This window comes from Petaurus breviceps, unplaced genomic scaffold (assembly GCF_028583685.1).
Source record: "Petaurus breviceps papuanus isolate PSGF00001 unplaced genomic scaffold, PetGlider_PUasm1.0 37, whole genome shotgun sequence".
Classification (NCBI taxonomy): Eukaryota; Metazoa; Chordata; class Mammalia; order Diprotodontia; family Petauridae; genus Petaurus; species Petaurus breviceps.
The window spans coordinates 95,173,761-95,195,432 of NW_027186296.1; the positions used below are offsets into that span (position 1 = coordinate 95,173,761).

At 40.5% G+C, this 21,672-nt stretch overlaps 2 protein-coding genes across 5 annotated transcripts in view; both read right to left on the bottom strand.

Annotated features, from left to right (window-relative positions):
• The window catches only part of RAB11FIP2 (RAB11 family interacting protein 2), an 86,799-nt gene extending 84,919 nt beyond the window's left edge, over nt 1–1,880 (bottom strand). For 2 of the 4 annotated variants that reach the window (XM_069099051.1, XM_069099053.1), the window contains exon 1: nt 1,142–1,879. In XM_069099051.1, the coding sequence (XP_068955152.1) occupies nt 1,142–1,494 (353 nt within the window). In that variant the 5' untranslated portion in view covers nt 1,495–1,879. Of the gene's footprint in view, nt 1–1,141 lie in introns of all 4 variants that reach the window. The other 2 variants (XM_069099050.1, XM_069099052.1) reach the window with 2 other exon arrangements.
• LOC138168363 (golgin subfamily B member 1-like) lies at nt 1,639–18,067 on the bottom strand. The gene is given in 9 exon segments (XM_069097403.1): nt 1,639–2,109; nt 2,408–2,593; nt 8,711–8,777; nt 8,779–9,921; nt 9,923–10,777; nt 10,779–12,146; nt 12,148–12,238; nt 12,241–12,589; nt 18,035–18,067. Coding segments are annotated over 9 exon segments (4,563 nt in total).
• Between the last annotated feature and the right edge of the window lie 3,605 nt (nt 18,068–21,672).

Below are 21,672 nucleotides of genomic sequence, written 5' to 3' on the forward strand. Positions count from 1 at the left end.
AAATTATGTCATTAGATAAACTCACACTAGTCAAATGATTTTTAAAGAGGAAATTTGATTGTGGTTATGAGTGAATTACTCACTCTCAAAACATTCTTCCAAGTTAGTAGACCTGTAATTCAACCTGCACTTCTTTCCTGAATATTACAAACTGACTATTTTCTCATACTTATACTTAGGTTAAAAGTTGAATTAGGAAGTAACTGCCTACTTCTGGAAGTACTTCGTTTCATTTTAATATTTTGTGTTGAGGTTCTGCCTTATCTTCTTATTGTTTATATTGAAAACAGGTCTCATGACTAAATGTATGTATTAAGAAGGCCCTCTTTCCAATGAAGATGTTATTAAGCTGCTTCATTGCAAGAACTGAATCAGTACTTCTAATCTTGAAGCACTTAGTATGGTCCAAGTACATTAGCTTTGTGGAAGTAATTCTGAAGTAATATGGGCATGGATATAATGAAAATATAAAAGAAAAGTTATTAGTAGAATGGTCAAGTTCAGAAATGAGACATATTTGTAACTTGGAAATTCTAGACTTCCAAACGCCTTAGAACATACTAGGTAAATTGTCTTGAGACGGAGCAACAGTTGATAGAGAAATAATAAAAATCTATTGTGTATGTAATCCCAAAATGTGGACAACAAGTTCCAAGTTTTCTGAATTTAACTTTAATATTAAAATGCTGCACTAATGTGCTTGATATATTTTTTTTCCAGAGGCTACTAAGCTTTGTAACTACCCCATTTCTTTCACTGACCAACTTTCAAATTTATAAGTATATACTTACCCAGTTTTAAAAGGTTAAAAGTGACAGCTTCTTACAAGTAACCTTAATCATACCCAAAAAAACTTCATTTATTTAAAGTCATTGCCAAAAAAACTTAAGACCTGTAATTGCTAAGCAGATGCTTATTTTAAACTACAACAGAAATGATAGAATGGAACATGTGCAATACCATTTTTAAGGTTTCTTCCCATGGGTTATTTTTTTACTCTTGATTCACGTGAATGGGGTGGTTAAAAGTTGTCACACTTCATCCAGAAACCTATGCCTCTCAAAATAGAAAGTGTTTTGTTTACAAGCTGAGAAATATCTTAAAACACTGCAAAAGCAAGAAAATAAATTGCATGACTTACTCTGTTTTCCTTCTCTGTTTGTCCTCAAAGATGTCATTGAGATTGATTGCCACCTGCCCCAAAAATTTATCCAGACCCACCAAGGACCTGTGCATGACTACCAGGAAAAGAATGTATTTCTCTGGGCTGCCCTGCATGAGCAATCCAGGTAGCTCAAAAGAAGCCTCTTCTTTCCAGACCGGATCAAGGGTTTTTTCTGCTACAGAGGTGGAGTACTTTTCTTTGCCCAGCTGGATGATAGTGTATGTGTCATTGGTGCCACTTTTGCCTTTTGGCTTCAGATCTTTGGCTTGAAGCACGGTGACCTGCACGTGCGTTGGAAACCACTTCTGGGCTTGCTCGGACAACATCATTTTGCCTTTTATTTTGGAGGAGGGTCCCCAAAACGATAGAGAGGGAGACACAAGCGCTAGCAAAAAATAAAAACAAATGCAAATTCCCCAAGCCTAAATCTGTAGTAACTGCATGGTAAGGGCACTTCACAGAGACCGAAGCTCTCACAAAGAGCTCAAAGTTGCCCAATTTCTATTTTGTTTCCTGCCTGCCTCGTGGTCCGGCAAGGCGGCTGCCCCTGACGCCCCCGCCCGCCGCCGCTTCTGGGGCTGGGTCAGGGGCTGGCATCCCCGGGCCGGGGTCCGCTGCTCGTCCCGGCTCCCTCCCCCCAGCCTAAGGAGATCTCTGGAGATACGAACTGGAAGGTCAGGTCTTGAGGGGCAGTGAGCGCTCCCTCCCGGCCCTGCCCCGGAAGCAGGTGAGGCCTGCCCGGGGCACCTGGCGCCCCGAGGGGCGGGGCGCGGCGGGGGGGATTTGCCTTGGCCCACTGCGGGGCTCGGTCCCCCTCCTCGGGCCGGGGCTGCCCCCACCCAGCCCGCGCCCGGCCGGGGCCTCCGCCGCCGCACCTGCTCGAGCCCCCGCCCCCGCCTCGCTCCCAGCTCTAGCTCAGGTCGGCCGGGCCCCCCACCTCCCGGCTAATACGAACCCCAGGAGGCTCGGGTCGCTACCTCTGCCTCTCCCTGTCTCTCTCTCCACCTCCCTCCTCCTCCTCCTCCTCCTCCTCCTCCTTCTGCCCTCCTCTCGCCTGCTGCTCCTCCTCCTCCTCTCCTCTCAGAAGCCGGGGCTGCCGAGCCGCGGCCCTCGCTTCTCGGTCACCTAAGGGACTGGCCGGTACGGGCACCGGCGGGACGTGAGGACAGGCCGGGGCTTCGGTTCTTTTTAGGGCCCGGAGGAGCCCGCGGGCGGGCGGGCGGCCGGCGGCTGGGGCGGCACTTCCGGTCTGGGCTTCTCCATGTTGGAACGTGACGGAGGGGAGGGCGCGGCGACGGGGAGGTCAGGGGTCAAGCGCCTCCCTGGTTGCCATGGTATCCATAGGCCGCCGGGCCCGAAGCATGACTGAGGTGGGGGAGGTGGAAGAAGGAAGCAGCTTCTCTTTTTGGGTCTTTGAGTGGAAGGCACCTAAAAGATAATTTGGCCTGAAGCCATTATTGTACAGACGGGGAAACTGAGGTCCCCCTGGAGGTCCAGAGTTCTCAGTGCCTTGGGGCAGCTCTGACACCACATGCAGCCTAGAGCTCCAGAGCCCCGCCCTTCATTGATACCGAAAGGAAACTGAGATCCGAAGATAAAGTACTTGACCAAAGGCTAGTTGTGTTGGAACCAGGACTACAGTCAAATCAGCAGGTATTTATTAAGCCCCAACTGCATACCAGGCGGCTTTGCTAAGCATTGAAGATGTCTCAAAGAAAGGCCAAAAAACCAGCCCCTACTCCCAGGGAACTCCCAGACTAGTGGGGGAAACAGCGTGCAAACCACATTGTACTGACCTAGGCACCCAGGCTTTCCCAACCATACCAACAGTGTATACCCATTCTTCCCCACTACCCCCCTAACCAAAGCACGATGCCATCCCACATGCCTTGCTTTTTCACTAGATTGACTACGAGGAAAGGTTCCCTCAACTTTGGAGGCTTGGAGAAGAGAGAAAAGATTAGGCAATTCAACCCAAAGCATTAGTCTCTTAGTTTGTAGAATGCATTATGGGTTACAAAGACAAAAATTATAATTTTGAAATTGGCCCTTCCTCCAAGAAACTTACATTCTACAGGAAACAACATGGGCCCGAGTAAATACAAATATGTATGAAGTAAATTAAAAGATTTCCAAACCTCCCAAACCAAACAAACTAAATTTCCAAGATACCCAGCCCATTTTCCCTGAGCCCAGGAAGAGAAAATGTGCATCCCAACAAGAAACATTTGTTGAACCTCTAATTTGATAAAAGGGTTGGTGATAGGCTAGTAGTTCAAATAATTCTGACTGCCCACCTACTTGAAGTTAATAATCTAATATTGATGCCTTATCAGGATTCTGCTCCCACCTGAAGTACCCATCAGAAATGACACACCAAAGCCCCCTAAAACCTGCCAGAAGGGGCCCCTACCAGGGTCCCTGGAAACCACCTAATAGGCCATGATAGTGAGGGAACGTTTCACCTGTGTTGCTAGAAACATACCCCAGATACTAGTCTGTTCTTGTTAGGTACCCAAGATTTTACTAGAAATGGTACCCCCCGCCCCAGAACCATACTCTGTTTGTTAGCAACACCTAGGTCTATAAAAATGCATCTTACAGAAGATTCGATGCTGTCTTCCCTATTGGGGAGGCAGTCACCAGCTGGTTAATAAACACTCCTAAATTATAATTGGCTTTGCTGTCCTGTTGGACACTACATTTTGGAGGTTCCACCGAGATAGCCTTTGGCTCTGTATTGACAGCTGGACCAGGCTCCCTGGAGAGCAGGGAGAGCAGTCCAATCTAGGGGAAGCCACAGAGTGACATTCCTCGGCCCCTGGCTCATACTGTTTTCCTGAGGTTCAATGAGTGTTCTGTGATCTGTTTCTGTTGAGTGCTCCTGTAATGGTAAAGAGGCAGAGCTGGATGCAGCACAGATACCCTTATTGGTTGGTCTCCACGGGATGCCATCAGAGTACCCCGTTTTCCGTTTCTCTATATTTCTATCCGGTAATTATAATTGTCTCTTAATTGTCTCTGTAACCTTTTTTGTGTGTTGTGTTGTTTTGTGTATATCCTATCTCTGGGATACCGGCAGGTAAAAAAGAGGAAGTCTTCTTCCTTTTGCCCTGCTGCGTTTTCTGTATATTCTGTCTGTATGTGTAAAGAAATTTTTAAATCTACTATCCTGTAAGATTTAAAAAAGGCAGACAAAGCACCCAAGCTTAAGAAACGCTGTACCTGCACTAGAGAAGATTAATAATATCTTAAGGAATGGCTGTTGGCAGAAAACCATTTCTCTTTCTACTCCTTGAACTCCAGCCAAAGTTCTCAAAGTAGAAAGACAAATGGACAGAGAGAGAATGGGAAATTTCTCCCCTAAAATCTATCTTAAGAGAAAAAGAGGTCACTTCAATGATCAAAGAGAAGTAGGTTTTCAAGCTGCACTTTGAAATAGGACTAACACTTAACCCTTTCCTGGGTCACAGAAAGAGAACTATGCAACATCATTGGGAACATAGATCCAGGTATTTTAATTCATTCAGGTTACTATTTGGCACTACAAAAACTGAAGTTTAAGGTCACCAGCTTGGTTATTCAATTGTTTTTATTTCAAAGTTCAAAATTATGAGCATGATTGTTACTGGTAAACAGTTGTATTATCTGTGTTGTATGAGAAACAGTTTCTCTTAAAGTCTTGAAGTAGATCTGAAATTTTAAAGGAATGAACACCTAAGAAAAGTTTACTTGGCAAAAGGTCAAAAAGAAAAATTCTTCTCCCTGTAGTCCTACCTCTGACAAGGCTAAGAACTACAGTGCCTTCCAACTGCTAAGATTCTCTTCCCTGTGGTCCCAGTTCTTCTTAGCTAGGGCTACAGAGCCCTCCCCTGTCATCCAGCTCTGACGGAGCTGAGGAGACAGTAAGAGGTTTGAACCATTAAGATTTTTTTTTTCTCCCTGTTGTCCTGGCTATGACTGAGCTAGGGCTGCAGTGAAGTTAATTTGAGTTAACCTCCTACAAAAAAAGAAAAAGGGGGGAAGGTACAGTAGCTACATTGGAGCTACACAGGCTTGTCATCTGCCTACCAGAAAGGTTAAATCCCTGGAATAGAACATTTTTCTGAATGACATGGGAACAATTAGACAAGGGAAAAGAAGCTTGTGAAACACAGGTACAAACACAAGTTAATCATTATCCCATATACTAAGTCTGGGCTGACATCTGAGCTACTAAAGTGTGTGTTACATCTGAGCTATTCAGCCTAAAATTATATTCTTTCCACAGCCTAAATAGTTTAGTAAAAGGGTACTTGATCTAGCTCCCATCAGCAATTTTTAGATCTCCAGGTACCCTGAAGTCCACCTCTCTAAGTAAGCAGAGCCTGAAGTTTCTACTTCAAATTCCCCAAACCCTCTCCTCAATGCTCCAGGCAAATCAACCACCCCATAACCATGGTCTGCTACAGCTAAGCATTCATAGAGGTTTATTTGATAGAGTATAAGCTGATAATGTGCTTTGAGTGTGATGAGTTTGGAAAAATGGAGGGTTTGCCCCTGAAATATAGAGTTCACTCTGTACCATGAAGCCCCAACTTCAGTACCATCTAAGAGATCTCTCCCTTGCTGCAAATAATCACTTTGCTTGTTCCAGTGCCAAGGAAAAGAAGGTTGCTCAGGACTCCTGGAAAACAATGGAGCAGGGAGAAAACACCCCAGAATATAGAGCAAAAAGGAAAAAAACCTCTCTAAAAGAAAGATGAAAGAGAGAAAATCAGAAAAGTGAGAAAAAGCTTATCAGTGAGAAGCAGTGTGTTCAGAACTCTGCACTGACTCGTTGTGTGATCTAGAATAAATCATTTAACCCTGAGTCTCAATTCATCTGTAAAGTGGGGAGAGGAGAAAATGAGGTCAGAAGTCAACTAGCCTCTTCACTTGGTAAGATCAATCGTTCTTATATGTAATTTTGAAATGCAATTAATGTCATCTTCTATGTAATTTGAAAAGGCAATTAATGTAATGTCATCTCAGTTTATATTATTGTTGTATTTCTACACTGTATATTGTAAAACCTGAGTGAGGAGAAAATTGTGTAAGATTAGTAATGCTACTTTAAATATGTATATCTGCTATTTAGAAAAACTTGTAAAACTGTTAACTAAGCTATTTTGGGCTAATGTTTTAATGCTAAAACCTATAATTGTTAATTGATTATTGTATGTGGAAAAGGGGAAACTAATTTGATGAAAATTTGTCTGACTAGTTCTGCCCATTCAGAGCAGTCTCTCCTGCTTACAATTCATATAAATTTTCCTTATGTTGTAAAACTGTTAAATCCTCTAGAAACTATTTCCAGACAACCTGAGAAAGGAAGTTTTAAATGAACCTAACTTGCTAAGAAGTTGCAATGATCAAAAAAGATTTTTATAAATTGGCTTTTATATTTTAGAAGGATGGTAAAAGGAATTTTTTACATTATAAGATCTGATACATTTTTATTGTTTATTGCAGCCCCATGAGAATAGAAATAATTATAACTGGCTCTAAGCTGTGATTGGTGAGGCTTGTTGTTTAAGGTAAAAAGCACTTGGGACCATAACTAAATTTTATTTTGAGTTTGAATTTGGGTATAGTTGTCTGCATTAAATCAGTGTCTGAGAGAAAATGCCACTAGCTACTCAGAGAAATGAGATCCTGTACTGTCAACAGGTGGAAGTCTACATTTGGTAAAGGCCAAAGGGACAATCTTAGCCTCTGTCTGGGATGGGATCCCTCCTGGCTCAGTTTAACTATGAGGTTCCTTTGAAAAGGAATGTTTCCCACCTATTCCTGAGTCTAGCTATGAGATGGAACACATGCTGCATAATATGGAATATTTGTAACTGTACCTGAATTTACACAGAGCTAAGGACGTTTTCTCCTGGCATATTTGGAATGTCACATGTCCCTGCCTTTTTCCTTCTATAACAGGATTCTATGCTCAGAGCAAGTAATCAATAAAAGTTGTGAGCTTTTTTATGTTAGCTTATTGGAAAATATAATATTATTTTTCATCTAGAATTCGAATATTTACAGAAAGTTATGCAAATTGCTTAAGATCATTTAAAAGTTTTCAATTAACTTCCTTCATAAAGGTTTAGTGATCATTAAAATTGTTTTGAAGAAGGAAAATACCTTTAGAAGAAATGTTTAAAATTTCTAGTGTGATTCTAAGAGACCCACTAATACCTCCATTTGCAAGACATGTTTCTTGCTGAATTGATGTAACAAATTGTAAAGCAGAAAAGAACTTGCTGTTTTAATCTGAATTTGTAGTTATTCCATCATCTAAGCAAGTGTTAACATTTGTAACTGAATGCATATGTGTAAAAATTCATTCTCCTTTTTGAAATTCTGTTCAGCACCCCACTTCCTATTATACTTCGGGTGGCAAATGCTGTTATGTATGATTGTTAATGATTTACTTCTCAAGTCCCTCCAAGCTCTCTGAAACATCCAGTCCGAGCAGGGTATCAGACCACTCTGCTGTTAAGGTGGCTGGAAGAAAAGCCTGGATCCACCCCTCACACATCAAGGTGACAGCTCCTCCCGACCCACCAGACCTGTGGGTAACAGAGCCAGCCAGTGATTTACAACTGAAGATTAAGAGACTGTCCTGACTCTCCTGTTCCTGGCATTCCTGCGTTTGGCAGGTTCCAACTCCTATGCTCCCACCTTGTATTCTTGGACTCTTACTAAGACAATTGATGGGACTCTAATTTCAAAAATGTGACTTGTGGCCAGCCCACCCTCTCCTTTGATCTCTGTGCCCTGCTCAGCCCCAGATTTGTGTTGTTTCCCTACACAGGCATGTATTCTGGGGGCTGATGGTGCTGCTTGTGGAGAAGAAAAGCAGCCTTTGGTCAACCCAGTCATATGTCTGCCCTGAGGATGGGTCTCCCAATTGTGGGGGGGACCAGGAAATATCACTGTTTCAATTGGAATTGTGTAACCATTGCTGACTGGGTCTCCAGTGGCAGCCATGACCACCACATTTCATTTTATTGTAATACCCTTAAGTCATGTAACCCAGTTGTCATCAGAGTTTTGGATTGGACCAAACAGGATTGGAAAACTGGGACACCTTGGGAAATCAGGTTTTATGTCACAGGAAGGGACCCTGGGTCCTTGTTACCTCCTGGTGGCTATCGAATCCCAGATGGCCCCCTGTTTCACCCATTACCATCACCCCTGCAGACTCGGGCAGCACTCTAGTAGCCTCGGACCCAAGCTTAACTTCTGACTGCTTGTATGCAGGAACACCTTTTTGCTGGCAGCCCCCATTTTAGTCCCTATCCTAGTTGGCCTTGTTATGGCAAGATCGGCAGCAGTGGGTACCACAGCCCTAGTGCAAGAGAACAGTCCCCTGGACTCCCGAGTTTCAACTATGAACAAGAAAAAGGAGGGGAGTGAAGTGCCCATCAGAAATTATACACCAAAGCCCCCTAAAACCTGCCAGAAGGGGCCCCTACCAGGGTCCCTGGAAACCACCTAATAGGCCATAATAGTGAGGGAACGTTTCACCTGTGTTGCTAGAAACATACTCCAGATACAAGTCTGTTTTTGTAGCTTAATTGCCTCTTCTGATTTTTGAGTTTATGATAGAGCTGACTCTGAATTCTAGCTCTTCTTTCTGGATCTGTAGCTCTTTCAGCTGAGCTCTAAGCAGTTCTACTGAACTGTCCTCTTCCTGCAGGTCATTTCTGCCTCCTGAATGCTCTACCCAATCTGGGTGCCAGCCAGATTCTGAAGTCATTTGTGGGGGCCACTGCTCTTTGGCTTTGGAAGCAGGTTCAATCAAACTCTGAGAAGGTATGTCTAATTCCTGTGTATTATCCACAATTAAGCCACTGTCTGTAGACTCTCTTACTCGTATTTCGAGTTCCCGTAGCTGGTCTCGTATGCTCTCATTCTCCTTGCTCTGTTCATCAAAATGTTCCTGTAAGAGATTATAATCATCTTTCTGCTGTTTTAGCTGCTCCCTGTGGTGTCCGTCTTTCTCCTGTGCTTTTTCTATAGTCACTTTGCGGGAAGCTAGCACTTCTTGTAATTTCTTTTGAAGTTGTTCTTTTTCTTGTTCAAGATTCAAAATTCTATCTTCTAGTTCTAGTTTCCACTTTCTGTGTTCTCCACTTTCTGCACCAGCTGTGATTGCTACTGTCTCTTTTATGGGTGTTGCTGAGTCTCCATCTCCAGAGTCCTTGTTAGAAGTGGTTAATTTTTGTATGACTGTCTGGTTTTCAGTTATTTCAGCTTTAAGCATATCTATGAGATTTAATTTATCCTGCAAGCTCCATGTCATCTCATTGAGCAATGCCTGTAGCTGTTCTTCAGCTGCTACCTTCTCTTCCAAATCTCTCTTTACATTCTGTAGCTCTAGTTCTTTCTCAGTTATCTTCTGATTTAAAGATATTTCAGTTTCCCAACTTTCAGAAGTAACAGATTCTTCTGTATTTTTTTCCCCATCTTTACCTTGCTGAGTTGCTGCCATACCATCTCCCTCACAGAAGAGGGTCTTTTCTTTAGACCCATTTTTCACTTCTGCCAATTCTTCCTCCAGCTGAGTGACTTTCTTCATTAGTTCCTTCTGGCTAACAAGAGCAGCATGCAGCTTTCTCTTCATCTGGTCACTTTCTTTCTTCAGAAGATTCAATTCACTCTGAAGTTCTTCATTCTTTATTAGTGAAGCTGAAACAACTTTATTGTCCTGATCATGTTGTAAACCTGAACATTCTTTCTTTCTCTTCTGTTTCCTCCTCCTTTTTGTCTTCAGGAATGGACAGTAAACTAAGCTTTTCTCTGAGTGCTTTGACTTCAGCCCCAAGAGAAAACTTCTCTTCACTGAGCTGGACTATTTTCTCAGACGTACATACACTGATCTCAGTCACCTGTTGATCCTTCTCTTCAATGGCTTGTTGAAGGGCCTCTATGACTCTGGTTTTCTCTAACAAAAGTTCATCTATTCTTGCTGTCTCAAGTTCCTTCTGTGAGAGAGTCTGGGAAAGTTCTTCCATCTTGTTTGAGGTATTCTTTATATGTTCCTCCAAATCAAACATTTCACCTTCTTTCTTTTGCAGCTCACTTTTCAGATTTCTGAGTAGTGTGCTCTGGTCAGAAAGCTGGAGATGTACTTCATCCAATTCCTTCTGCAAAGTTTCAATTTTCAAATCCTTTGATTTTGATTCTGTGCTGAGACTCTGGATTTGTTCAGTTAGCAGGCTTTCCTGGATGGTTTTATTTTCATAGTCAGATATTCTTTCTTTTTCTGCCTCCACAAGGTTTTCTTCAAGTTGCCTTATTTGTGCCTTTAGCTCTGCAATGATGCAAAGCTCTTTTACCTGAACCAAAAGTTGATCTCTCTCATCACACAGAGCACTGAGTGTACTCTTATTCTTTTCCTCATTTTTCTTAAAGTCCTCTACTAGCTGGGTTAGCTTACTAATTTCCTCAGCTTTCTCCCCTAAATTTTTCTCATATGATTCCTCTGCTTTCTAAAGACTTGATTCAAGTTCCAATATTTGTGCTTCTAATCTTTTCAATTCATCTTGATGAAACAAAATAAGATTTTGAGCTACAGAAAGAGAATCTTTTCGTCTCTTCTGTTGACTCTATTTCCACTTCAGTGTTAGCAATGTGAACTACAGGTATCTGTGGTGATGTGCTGCTCTGATTCTGAGATGTAGAGCTTTCTGGACCTTCCACATCAATAACAATAGGGTTGCATGCTTCACTTCACATTAAAGGAAAGCTCCGTCCTGTGCCTTGATGTATCATTCCTTCACCTTCTGCTTGCTTGATTTCCCTTTGTTCAGATGTCTCTGAAATCAAGTTACTATTGGGCTTTGTGATCTGGAGCTGCCCTTTAAGGAATGCAATCTCCTCTTGGGCTTCTTTCATTTCCAATAATAAAACTGACAACTTATATTTCTGTGAAACAATGATCTCCAAGTTGTCTTCCTGTCTACTTTCCTCAGTAGATTTGTTGGTACAGCTTTTGGTGATTTCATCAATGGTGATCTGTTCTGTCACTTCTCCACCAAACATCTCAGATCCATGCTGAGCCTCTAGGAGAGTAAACTGAGAGTGTAGTCTTTCATTCTCAATTTTTAGCTCTTCAAGTTCCACAGTAGAGAGAAGAAAAGTGCATTTTTCCTCTTCGAGTTCTGCTACTCTCTTCTGCAAAGAGGCAATGTTCTCTTCTAAGTCTACCTTGAGAGCCTGGCTATTCTCATCTGGGCTGGAGGTCTGAGAGGCCATTTCTGATTTCTGTAACACTGGTTCAACCAGAGATTGGTTAATTTCTTTGGATTTTTGCTGGAGTTCATCTTCTAGCTGTTGAATGGTCTGGGATGACTGAATTGCCTGGTGACTGATATCCTGAAGAAGCTTTTCATTTTGAATCTTTAAGGCCTCACAAGCAGACTGTAGTTCTTTTTCACTCTTTTGAAAAAACAATATTTGAGAATCTGTCTCTTCTTCTGCCATTTTACGCTTCTGCTCCAAAGTACTACACTGAGATTCTAATTCAACACGAATTTGGCCTGCCTGTTCTAATTGCTCCAAAAGATGATGCATTTCTTCTTGTAGGCTGTGCAAAGATTGTTTTCCTTCTGCCATTTCAAGTTCCATTTTTTCAATCAGACTCTTGGACCCCTGTCTCTCTGTTTCCAGTACAGTCTTCAACGTATTTTGCTCAGTTTCCAATTGCTGCAACTGTTCAGAGAGAACCTTATTTTTCTGTTCTGCAGCAGATAGCTCCTGCTGGAGTAAGTCTACCACCTGAGCATGCCCTAATAAGGCCTCCTCCTGTTCCTCTAGTTTCCTGTGCAGAGTTATTAGGTTCTGCTGCATCTCTGTCTCCATCTCCTTCTGAGTTACTAATTGAAGAAGTTCATCTTCATGAAGACAAACTTGTGATTCAAAGCGCGCATCTTTCTCCCGGACCACCTCCTGTGCTTCATTCTTCTGCTTGCACTTGACTGAGTTTGGTTTGTAGGATGCTAATTAGTTCCTCCTTCTCCTGGAGTTTTTCTTTCAGTATTTCAAATCCCGCTCTTCTTTAGAAGGTGAGTCACACTGAAGAAACTTGTCATGGAGCTGCGGTTTCTCTGATTGGGGTTCTTGAGATGACCCCGTCCCTCCTTGTGCCTTCATCTCTTCCATACGTTTATTCAGGGAAACTAATCAGGCCTTGGCCTGAAGCTTCAATCTCATCATTTTCACACCTGCGGCTTTTCTTTCTTCCTCTAAAATAATATCCTTCTGCTGTAACTGAGTATCTTTCTCTTGAATAACATCCTTCAGCCGTATTACCAGCTGCTCTGTGTGGGCCAATCATTCCAGAATATCCTCATTCATTCCATTGTTAAACACCATGTCAGGCTCTTGTGTTGGGTCCAAATCCTAATGGTGTCACTAACCTCTGATTGTGACTTTAGAGAAATCACTTTATTGATGGACCTCATCTTCCTCATCAGTAAGAGAGAGGTAACATTTAAATCTTACTAAATTACTCTCTAGTGATGGGATTTCAAGCTGGGCATTATGGAAAACCAGGAGGGAGGCAAATAAGATAAGACCTAGCCTTCATTATATTAGGTATATGTGAGGCACTGCTGGCTTTTCTTTTCTCTAGGGTTAGACCTCAGTGGAATGGAGTGTAGGAGTCTGTGCTGCTGTTCCTTTGGAAGTAGCTTGATGTAGCAGAAATAGTAGAGGTCAGCAGACTTGTATTCTAGGCCTAGCCTAGTCACTGACTCAACTGGTAACCACATGTAAAGACATTCTCCTTTACAATAGTACACACACACACACACACACACACACACACACACACACACACACACACACACACACACACGAAGGCAGTCAATCAACCTTTTACTGAACAGTTGCTAAGAGCTCCAAATAGATATTACAAAAATGGCAGCCAGTCACTACCTTCAAGGAGTTTCCATTCTAATGGGGAAATGGAGACAAAGTTACTTGGGAGTGGGGGAGCATGGTAGTGAAAATCTTGAGTACAACTAAAGCAGATTTATCTTCCCAACTAGACTAAAAGCTCCATAATTACAAGATCTGTGTCTCTCAGAGAATCTAGTTTGGATGTCATAAGCATTCAATGAATATTTGTGAAATTTGTGAGTCTTTAGCTAACTGACACTTTGAAAACTTCATAGCTTGAGGTTTTATTCCAGTGTTCAGGCAATATTCAAAGGCTCTCCATCTGAGAACTTTTTTATGTCCTCAGATAAAATAATTTTAAGTGACCCTTCCCTTTCCTCTCTTTGCAGTAGCACTATGTTCACAGACCCCTACCATAGAACTGAATTGAACTGTAAGAAGCAAAGGAAAGTTAGGGGCATGTTAATTACATGAAATGTTTTATGTTTGCAAGTATGTGAAGCATATTTAGTGGAAAATACTTAAAGAGAGAGAAAATTATCCCTTTTATCATCATGGAAAAGAAGAGATGCTGTACTTACTTTGAGGAATAGCACAACAGAGATAAAAGACTGTACCAGGGACCTTGCCCACATCTTCCAGTCTTTCAAGGCTGTTGGGAGTTGAAGAACTTTGAGAAGAGATTTCCCTTGAAGGTGTGAGGCATATCTACTATATCTTTAGCACCCCTTACACACAGTACTTTTCATAGTACTCTATACATAGTGGGAACTATGTCTTATTAAAGACCAGAAGTCAAATCAGTTTGAGGAGACCCACAACATAACCCTGGACTAAAAGATAACTCAGAAAAAAAGAACTGCATTTTAAGTCATCCCAAAGGTTTTACCTTAATGAATTGAAAAAAGAGGGAGAATATAATATATTCAAGTAAGAGAGCATGATATTGTTGTTTCAAAGATGGGACTTGGGGGTTGCACATAGAAAGTCAAATCAATACAAAGATCAATAATGTGAATTACAAGCATAAATCTGTTATCTGTGTCCTAGAGTGGGCAATTGTCAGCTATAAAGAAGTTGATTCCCAGAAATTTTTTAAAAGACTGATGCACTGGTAGAATTTGTTTTAAAAAAAAAAAAGTTTGATAGCTAAAAACTGAAAACATCTTGTGAAGTTTTATTTTAATGAAAATTGCATATACATAAATTGCATTCATAAAAAGTTATCCTTCAGGTGACTAAGTGCCTTTTTGGTTGTAATAATACTTCAGTAAAGAGCAATTAGTTATATCAAATGTGTTTCTGAAACACAAACTGTTAGATAAACTTTATAAAATGATTATAAAGATATTTACAAATATTGCTTCACCCATACTTGAAATAATTTATAGTCATATCTAGGATCTCAGTTAGAAGCTGTTAAATAGTCCACAGTAATGTAATAAATAATATATTCAACACAATTCTATGCTGACTAAAAAGGCAAGAAAGCATCCTTTTGAGTGAATTTATGAGCACTTTTCCCATATCACCTAAATTTTCTTTAAGGCTTCCCAGGTACTAACCAGAATAAAGGATACTTGAAATTATTATTTTGGCAAATTCAGGCATCAACTCTAGACCCTCCAGGCTAATCAACATCATCTGTTAAAACACCTACTGTATCAAAAAATGTGCCAAATGCTAAGTAAGATAAACAAGACAAGACTATATAGTCCTTGGTCTCCAGGAATTTGCACTCTATTAAAACTAATTAGACACCCTTACATAAATATGTTCCATTTAATTACAAAAGAAGAATACAAAGTGCTAGGAAAGTTGTTGTACAGCCTTCATTCTGATAGAGGACCAATGACATCAGAAGGGTAGTGTCTTGACTTACTTGTAAATTGAATTTAAGTGAGGCAGAATTGCCAAAGTCATCTGCCTTACTCTCTCCTCCAGTCTTCAAAGTCCAATGACAAGACAAAAGTCAAGACAACTTTACATGACTTTTGAACAGTACTTTGTCTTGGCTATGAAAGTTAGATGAGGAAGGAGTCACTTCTTGATGGAAGGTTCAGGAAAGAGCTTCATGAAGGTGGTACTATCTAAGCTTCTGCCTTAAAGAATGACTAGGACATTGGCAGACTGAGACAGGAGAAAGCATCTCCCAAACAGGGAAAAATACTTAGGGAATAAATATAGAGGGGGAGAACATAGGAAAATTCAATTTGACTGCAATGTAGAGTATGAAAAAAATTCTTCCCTATGGTTAAACTGGCTAGGAAGGACTGACATCAGTACCCAGGTGTAGGCAAAATCTGGTTTAGGCCCAAGAAGGACTGCTTGAGAAAACTCTAGTCTTAGTCATTACCTTAAGACTTTTGCCCCTACAAAGAAATTGAATAAAGAATGGATACTAGGTTCAGAAAATTAGCAGGGTCTTGCTGTCTAAAGAAAAGAGAACTATCTTGCCATCAAGTTGCATTGAGCCCTATTTAATAAGGGAAAGAAGGGTAGAGACATTACTTAAATGGCTAAAATTCATCCCTAGCTATATTGAATATTTTGTATTTGCATAAAGCCCCTTTGTCATGGTTCTGATAACTGGAGATAGGATGTCTTGATGGATGGGAATCAGTAATGCATATCTTATTACTCTCATTTTATAGAAGAAGAGATAAATTCTGAGAAGTTAAATAACCATTATCACACAACTAGTAAATGCCTGAGGCAGAATTTGGACTAGGATTCCTGACTCTGTGATTCATTATGTTAGTTATTCTTCCATACTCTAGGACACATGAAAAATTGAAAACCATTCTGCATATGTCATTGTTTTTTTTTTCAAAATGTTGATTAGAATAGAACCAAGGAAAGACTCTTTGAGCATACTCCAAGATATCTCTCTCTGAAGTCATGCTAGCTCATTAATAACTATTTTTTGAGACTGATCATTCAATCTACCTGACTATACTATAGTATAGTATATACTATATATACATATACCTGACTATATCTAGCTAATATTTATCTTGTCAAAGATAATATGTAAGACTTATTCCTAAATTTTTTATTAAATATAGAGATACTAAATTTATAACATTCCTTTGATCTATCAACATAGTTACCTTGTCAAAAAGGTAAATAAATTTCATCAGGTATGACAAGTTCATGTTGATGTCACACTGGATCTTAGTGATTACCATTTCTTTTTTTAAATGCTAACATACCATCCCTTTAAATAGTACATTTTATGACTTTACCAGATATAAAAGCCAATTTCAAAGATTATACTTTGCAGAATTTTTCTTACTTTATTTGAAAATTGGTACAACTCCTGATCTTATTCTTCCTTGTTTTCAGGTAGTCTGTTATATACTCCTTTAACAATGTTACTTCTTTTCTCCCACTGTTGATCTTCACCAAAATGTTTTTTTCACTACGTTTGCCTATCACAGTCCTGGTTTTTTCTTACATAAGCCTTCATATTATATAATGTTACTCTGCCATGCTGTTTACCAATTCTGTTCCTTTTTGAATAAGATATACCTTTCCAGAGACATAATCCAACCATAAATTCCATCACCTGAGTCTTAATTTTGTGAGATCAAATTTGTCTCCTTGAGAAGAATCTCCATTTCACACTCTTTATTACTCATACTTTTGGCATTTGTTTATGGATATCTGAGGCCATGTGTTTTATTGTTGGTTCTGTTTTAGATATCATCTCCTGTAAATTTTGCTAGTCCATTCCTGCAGTTCTTCTTCCAGTTAAAACATAACTGATACTAGGGGTGGCTAGATGGCGCAGTGAGTAAAGCGATGGCCCCAGAGTCGGGAGGACCCAAGTTCCAAGAGTTTCGTTCAGGCCTCAGACACTTAACACCCACACAAAAATACTAGCCATGTAACCTTGGGCAAGTTACTTAACCCCAATTGCCCTCCAAAAAGCAAAAAAACAAAAACATAACTGACACTGTTTTTGGTATTTGGTTTTGAAGAAGTTACCCATGAAGAGGGTTAGGGTTACTCTGGAGACCCCAAAATACCAGCACACCAGGTCCTGCCAAATGAATTCAACTCAAGTCTTCTCTCAGTCAAAGAAAAGTAAAGTTTATTAAAAGTTCACTTGTATTATTAGACACAGAGTAAGTCTGTGCTAGGTCATTCTGTGGTGCTCTCACAATTCTATGGCACTCTCACAATCATGAAGACAGGATGGGATCTTATATACAGAAGGTTGTGGGAGGAATCTAGGGATTGTCTAGGGGAGGAGTTTGGGGAGGGTGTTCAAGAGGAGTTAATGAGGTCAATGAGTGATTAAGGGTGGGAAGTCTCTGGAGGCCACCTGGAGACCACAAATAATGGTGGGCTAGGCCAGTTTGGGTGGGAAGTAGATGAACAATGGAGGGCTAGGGAGTAACTAGGCTAGAATTAGTAGTTAGTAATTAGGCTAGAGGTCTGGGCCCAGCCACAAGTAAGGCTTATTGCCTCATGCAAATACCTCATCAAATGACACTATTTAATCAGAGTCCCAGGGAAGTTCCCAGAGCCTGTACCTCAAGGATTCAAGGACAGCTCAAGGGGGCTCCTAGAGCCCATACCTCATTAGTTTGGCAGATATATGTGAAGTATTTTCTGCTTCCCCTTCCATTTTAAATGTATAGCTTTCCTGATCATATTCACAACTCTAGATAATAAATTTTTATTGTTTGTTGCTAGGTATACTCCTATCCTTGACCAAGAACCATTGAATTTGGTAAGCTTTTTTCCCCTCATTGTATTTTGAGTAACTACATTGACATAGAAAATCAAGTTGGAGAACACAGGCAGGATGCAAGATATTTTACATATTAAAATTTGGATTCATATCCAGAATTAAATGTAGTTTATTGAGGGAATGGATTGGAAATCCTATACCATCCTATATTTAGAGATGGTTGAAGAGGAGTGGGGTACCTGTTGTCTACCGATAAATTCTCGATCATCCATCATCCCAGTGATTGGGTCACCTGAAGGCCAGGTGGCAGGAACTGTTAAGTGATTGGATATGGCAGGTAGAACTTCACATTGAGTCTTTACAAAATATTTTTCAGATGCCAAGTAGTGTCTGACAGATCATTTTGGAAACTGAGTAGGACTTGGATATTTCAATCCCAAAACCACTTACTAAGTAAGCCATAGGTACTATAGGTGGAAGTGTGACAAATGAAATGATACATTGGAATAAAACTGGTGAAGTGATAATAGCAATAGACTGATAACACTTAACCACAATTATGAAGAGATTCTCCCCAAAGGCTATACTCAGTGAACAGAAGGGAATGATACATAAGAGGCTGACTTAATGATACAAGAAAGACTATTACAAAACAATACTTTGTTCGAAAGAAATGCTACCAGGAATAATTAGTCTGATGAGTGTTGTGTAAACACAAAATGACCAGTTATATGTTCCCAGAGGAGAGGGGAAAGTGGTTTCTGATGAGGTACAGGCTCTGGGAGCCCCCTTGAGCTCTCCTTGAGTCCTTGAGGTACAGGCTCTGGGAACCCCCCTTGAACTCTGATTAAATCATCCCATTTAATGAGGCATTTGCATTGTGGCTGGCCCCAAACCTCAGTTACTAGACTTCCCACCCTTGAGCCTATCAAAATATCAATCCACCCTTAAACTGGCCTAGCCCACCATTGTCTGTAGTCTCCAGGTAGCCTCCAGCAACTTTCCACCCTTAGTCACTCATTGATCTCAGCTGACTCTTGAAGACCCTCCCCAAACTCCTCCTCTAGATTCCTTCCCACAACCTTTCTGTATATAAGATCCCATCTTCCCTCCATGTGGTGAGAGCACCATAGAATGATCTAGCATAGATTTACTCTATGCCCAATACAAGCAAACTTTTAATAAACTTGACTTTTCTTTGGCTGAGAGAAGGCTTGAGTCAAATTCATTCGGCAGGACCCGGCATTTTGGTATTTCGGGGTCTCCAGAGCAACTCCAACCCTTTTTATGGGTAACCTCTTCAGTTTCTATGTGATTATTTGGTTCAAAGGTGGGTGTCCATCCTTGAACAGAAGAACTGTTTCACTTAACCCTCATATTGTTTTAGTGGCTCATTTGAAAAGGGGCTGTAAGAACTGGGTGTTTAATGTGTTCAACATAGCCCCAAATTCCTAAAGGTTCCTTGGATAGACAGGAGCAGGGTCAGCCATGGAACTAGCTCCAAGTATACTTGCTATACTGAACTTCCTAGGGTAAATGACTACCCTTGAAAGGCAGCCAAAATGTCTGCTCTGGTGTCAGGTCACATATATGCTTTAACTTTATAAAGAAGCTTAGTCAAAACTCTTCTGAATTTCCTGTTGTTTCAAGCACTGATTATTGATTTCAGATATATAGGAAATTATATTATAAGAAGAAAAGGAGAATGAAATCTAACAAGATGCCAGAAGAGAATAGAGTAACATTATTATTCTGTGACTAACAATATGTCCTGGAATGTTTGAGACCATTCCAAAGATGAGAGCTTGGCAAAAGTCTGAGTTTTATAGTGAAAAAAAAAAATTAATCCTCAGCTCACTAGTGTAAGATCCCAGTAAAAAGAATACAAATGGTTGAACCAGAAATAAAAATGTACTAATATATTGATTCACTGGCTGTCAAAAGAATTTCACAGAGGAAATTTTCAGAAACATTGTAGGTATTCCAGAATTACAATCACATTTCTTGATATTTACTCAATACCAAACTTTTCACTACAGAAATTCCCAAGAGAATTTATGCCACACACTACTAAAGCATTTTCCTGTTGGAAATAAACTGCTATGCTACTATACCTTGCAAATAATCTACTGATTCAGGGATTCCAAGTTTCCTACATGCATTACATAGTGGAAATTGACATTCTCTAGGTGACTAATTGAAGGAATGAAGAATTCAAGAGACTGTTGCAAGGTAATACAATAAAACTATGGCTTTCTTTGTTTATGTATTACCAATACAATAGTACTAATATTTTTATTTTTAGCACCATAAAGAAATAGTTTGGGGCAGCCAGGTAGCACAACGAGTAAGAGCACCAGCTCCAGTGTCGGGATGACCTGGGGATCGAATCCAGGCTCAGACACTTAGCACCCACCCAGAAACACCTAGCTGTGTAACCTTGAGCAAGTTACTTAACCCCAATTGCCTTAAAAAAAAAAAAGAAATAGTTTGAGAAAAGCCTTCATAATATTTAGAGCTAGACAAGGCTTTGGAAATCATCCATTCCAACCCCTCATTTTTTAGAGTAAACTGAGTCTCCAAAAAGTTAAATGCACATGGTCATGCAGATAATAAAGAGCAGAAAATTCAAACATAAGTCCTTGTGTTGAGGTTTAAGGTTTAGATTAGGGGTGCTCCAGACCCCTGCTGAATGAATTCAACTCTTCTCTCAGCCAAAGCAAACCAAAGTTTTATTAAAGATTCGCCTGAATGGGCAGACTCTTAAGGAGCCTAAGTATATGTGAAACTTTTATTGACAAGTGGCCAGAATAATCTGACGCAGAGTGAGTCCTTGCTAGATAATTCTCCTGCATAATAATCTCCTTCATGGATGCAAGGTGCATCTTATATACAGAAAAACTGTGGGCAGGATCTAGGGGTGGTCTAGAGGAGTCAGATGAGGTCAGACTCCAATAGCTGAAGGCTACCTAGAAATGACAGACAATGGAGGGCTAGGCTAGTTTAAGAGAAACAGGTTTGGGTAGAGATATTTTGATAGGATCAAGGGTGGGAAGTAGCTGGACAATGGAGGGCTAGGCTTGTAAGAGTAAGAGATTTGGGCCTAGCTATAATGAAAAGCTTATGGCCTCAGGCAAATGCCTCATTAAGTGGGAAGATTCAATCAGAGTTCAAGGGGTTTCCCAGAGCCTGTACCCCATCATTTGCACCCCAAACCTCATAGTCTTTCCACTAAACTATGCTGCCTTCCTTATATAGAAAATATACAGTAGCAGCTAGGTCACTAAAGCTTCTTAAGATCTTAGGTGTGGGGCTAGAAGGGACTTCAGATGGTTTTCTAGTTTGACATCTCAGTTTTACTAAAACACTAAGATTATTTATTATTTACTGAGATTATCTCCCTCAGTAAGAATGTGAATTCCTTGTCTCAAGGGCTCCTTTGTGTTTTAGGTATCCATAGCACTTAGCACAGTATATCTTAAGTGCATACTTAAGTGCAGACCCCACCCTCCATTCCATTGCTGAGGTCTCTAGGTTAAATGACTTGCCCAAAGTCCCAAAAAAATAAATCCCAGAGGCAGGATTTTGAGCCCTCTGACTTCACGGCCAATATCCAACCTACTTAGCTACCATCCTAATAAACTGGCTGATGACATCCACATCCACACTTTATATCTGTATAACCAAGATAGAACCTACCAGGAGTTTGTCATCTTCATTTAAGGAGGATTCAGATCAGAACATCTTATTTTTCACCTGGCTACTTTGGGACTCCACTGATTTTTGTGTTATTGTTGTTGTTGTCCACATGACCATACCCTACCTCTTTCTTTCCCACCTCATTTTTCATCCTTCTCTAGCCTTTGGTGTGTAGTCT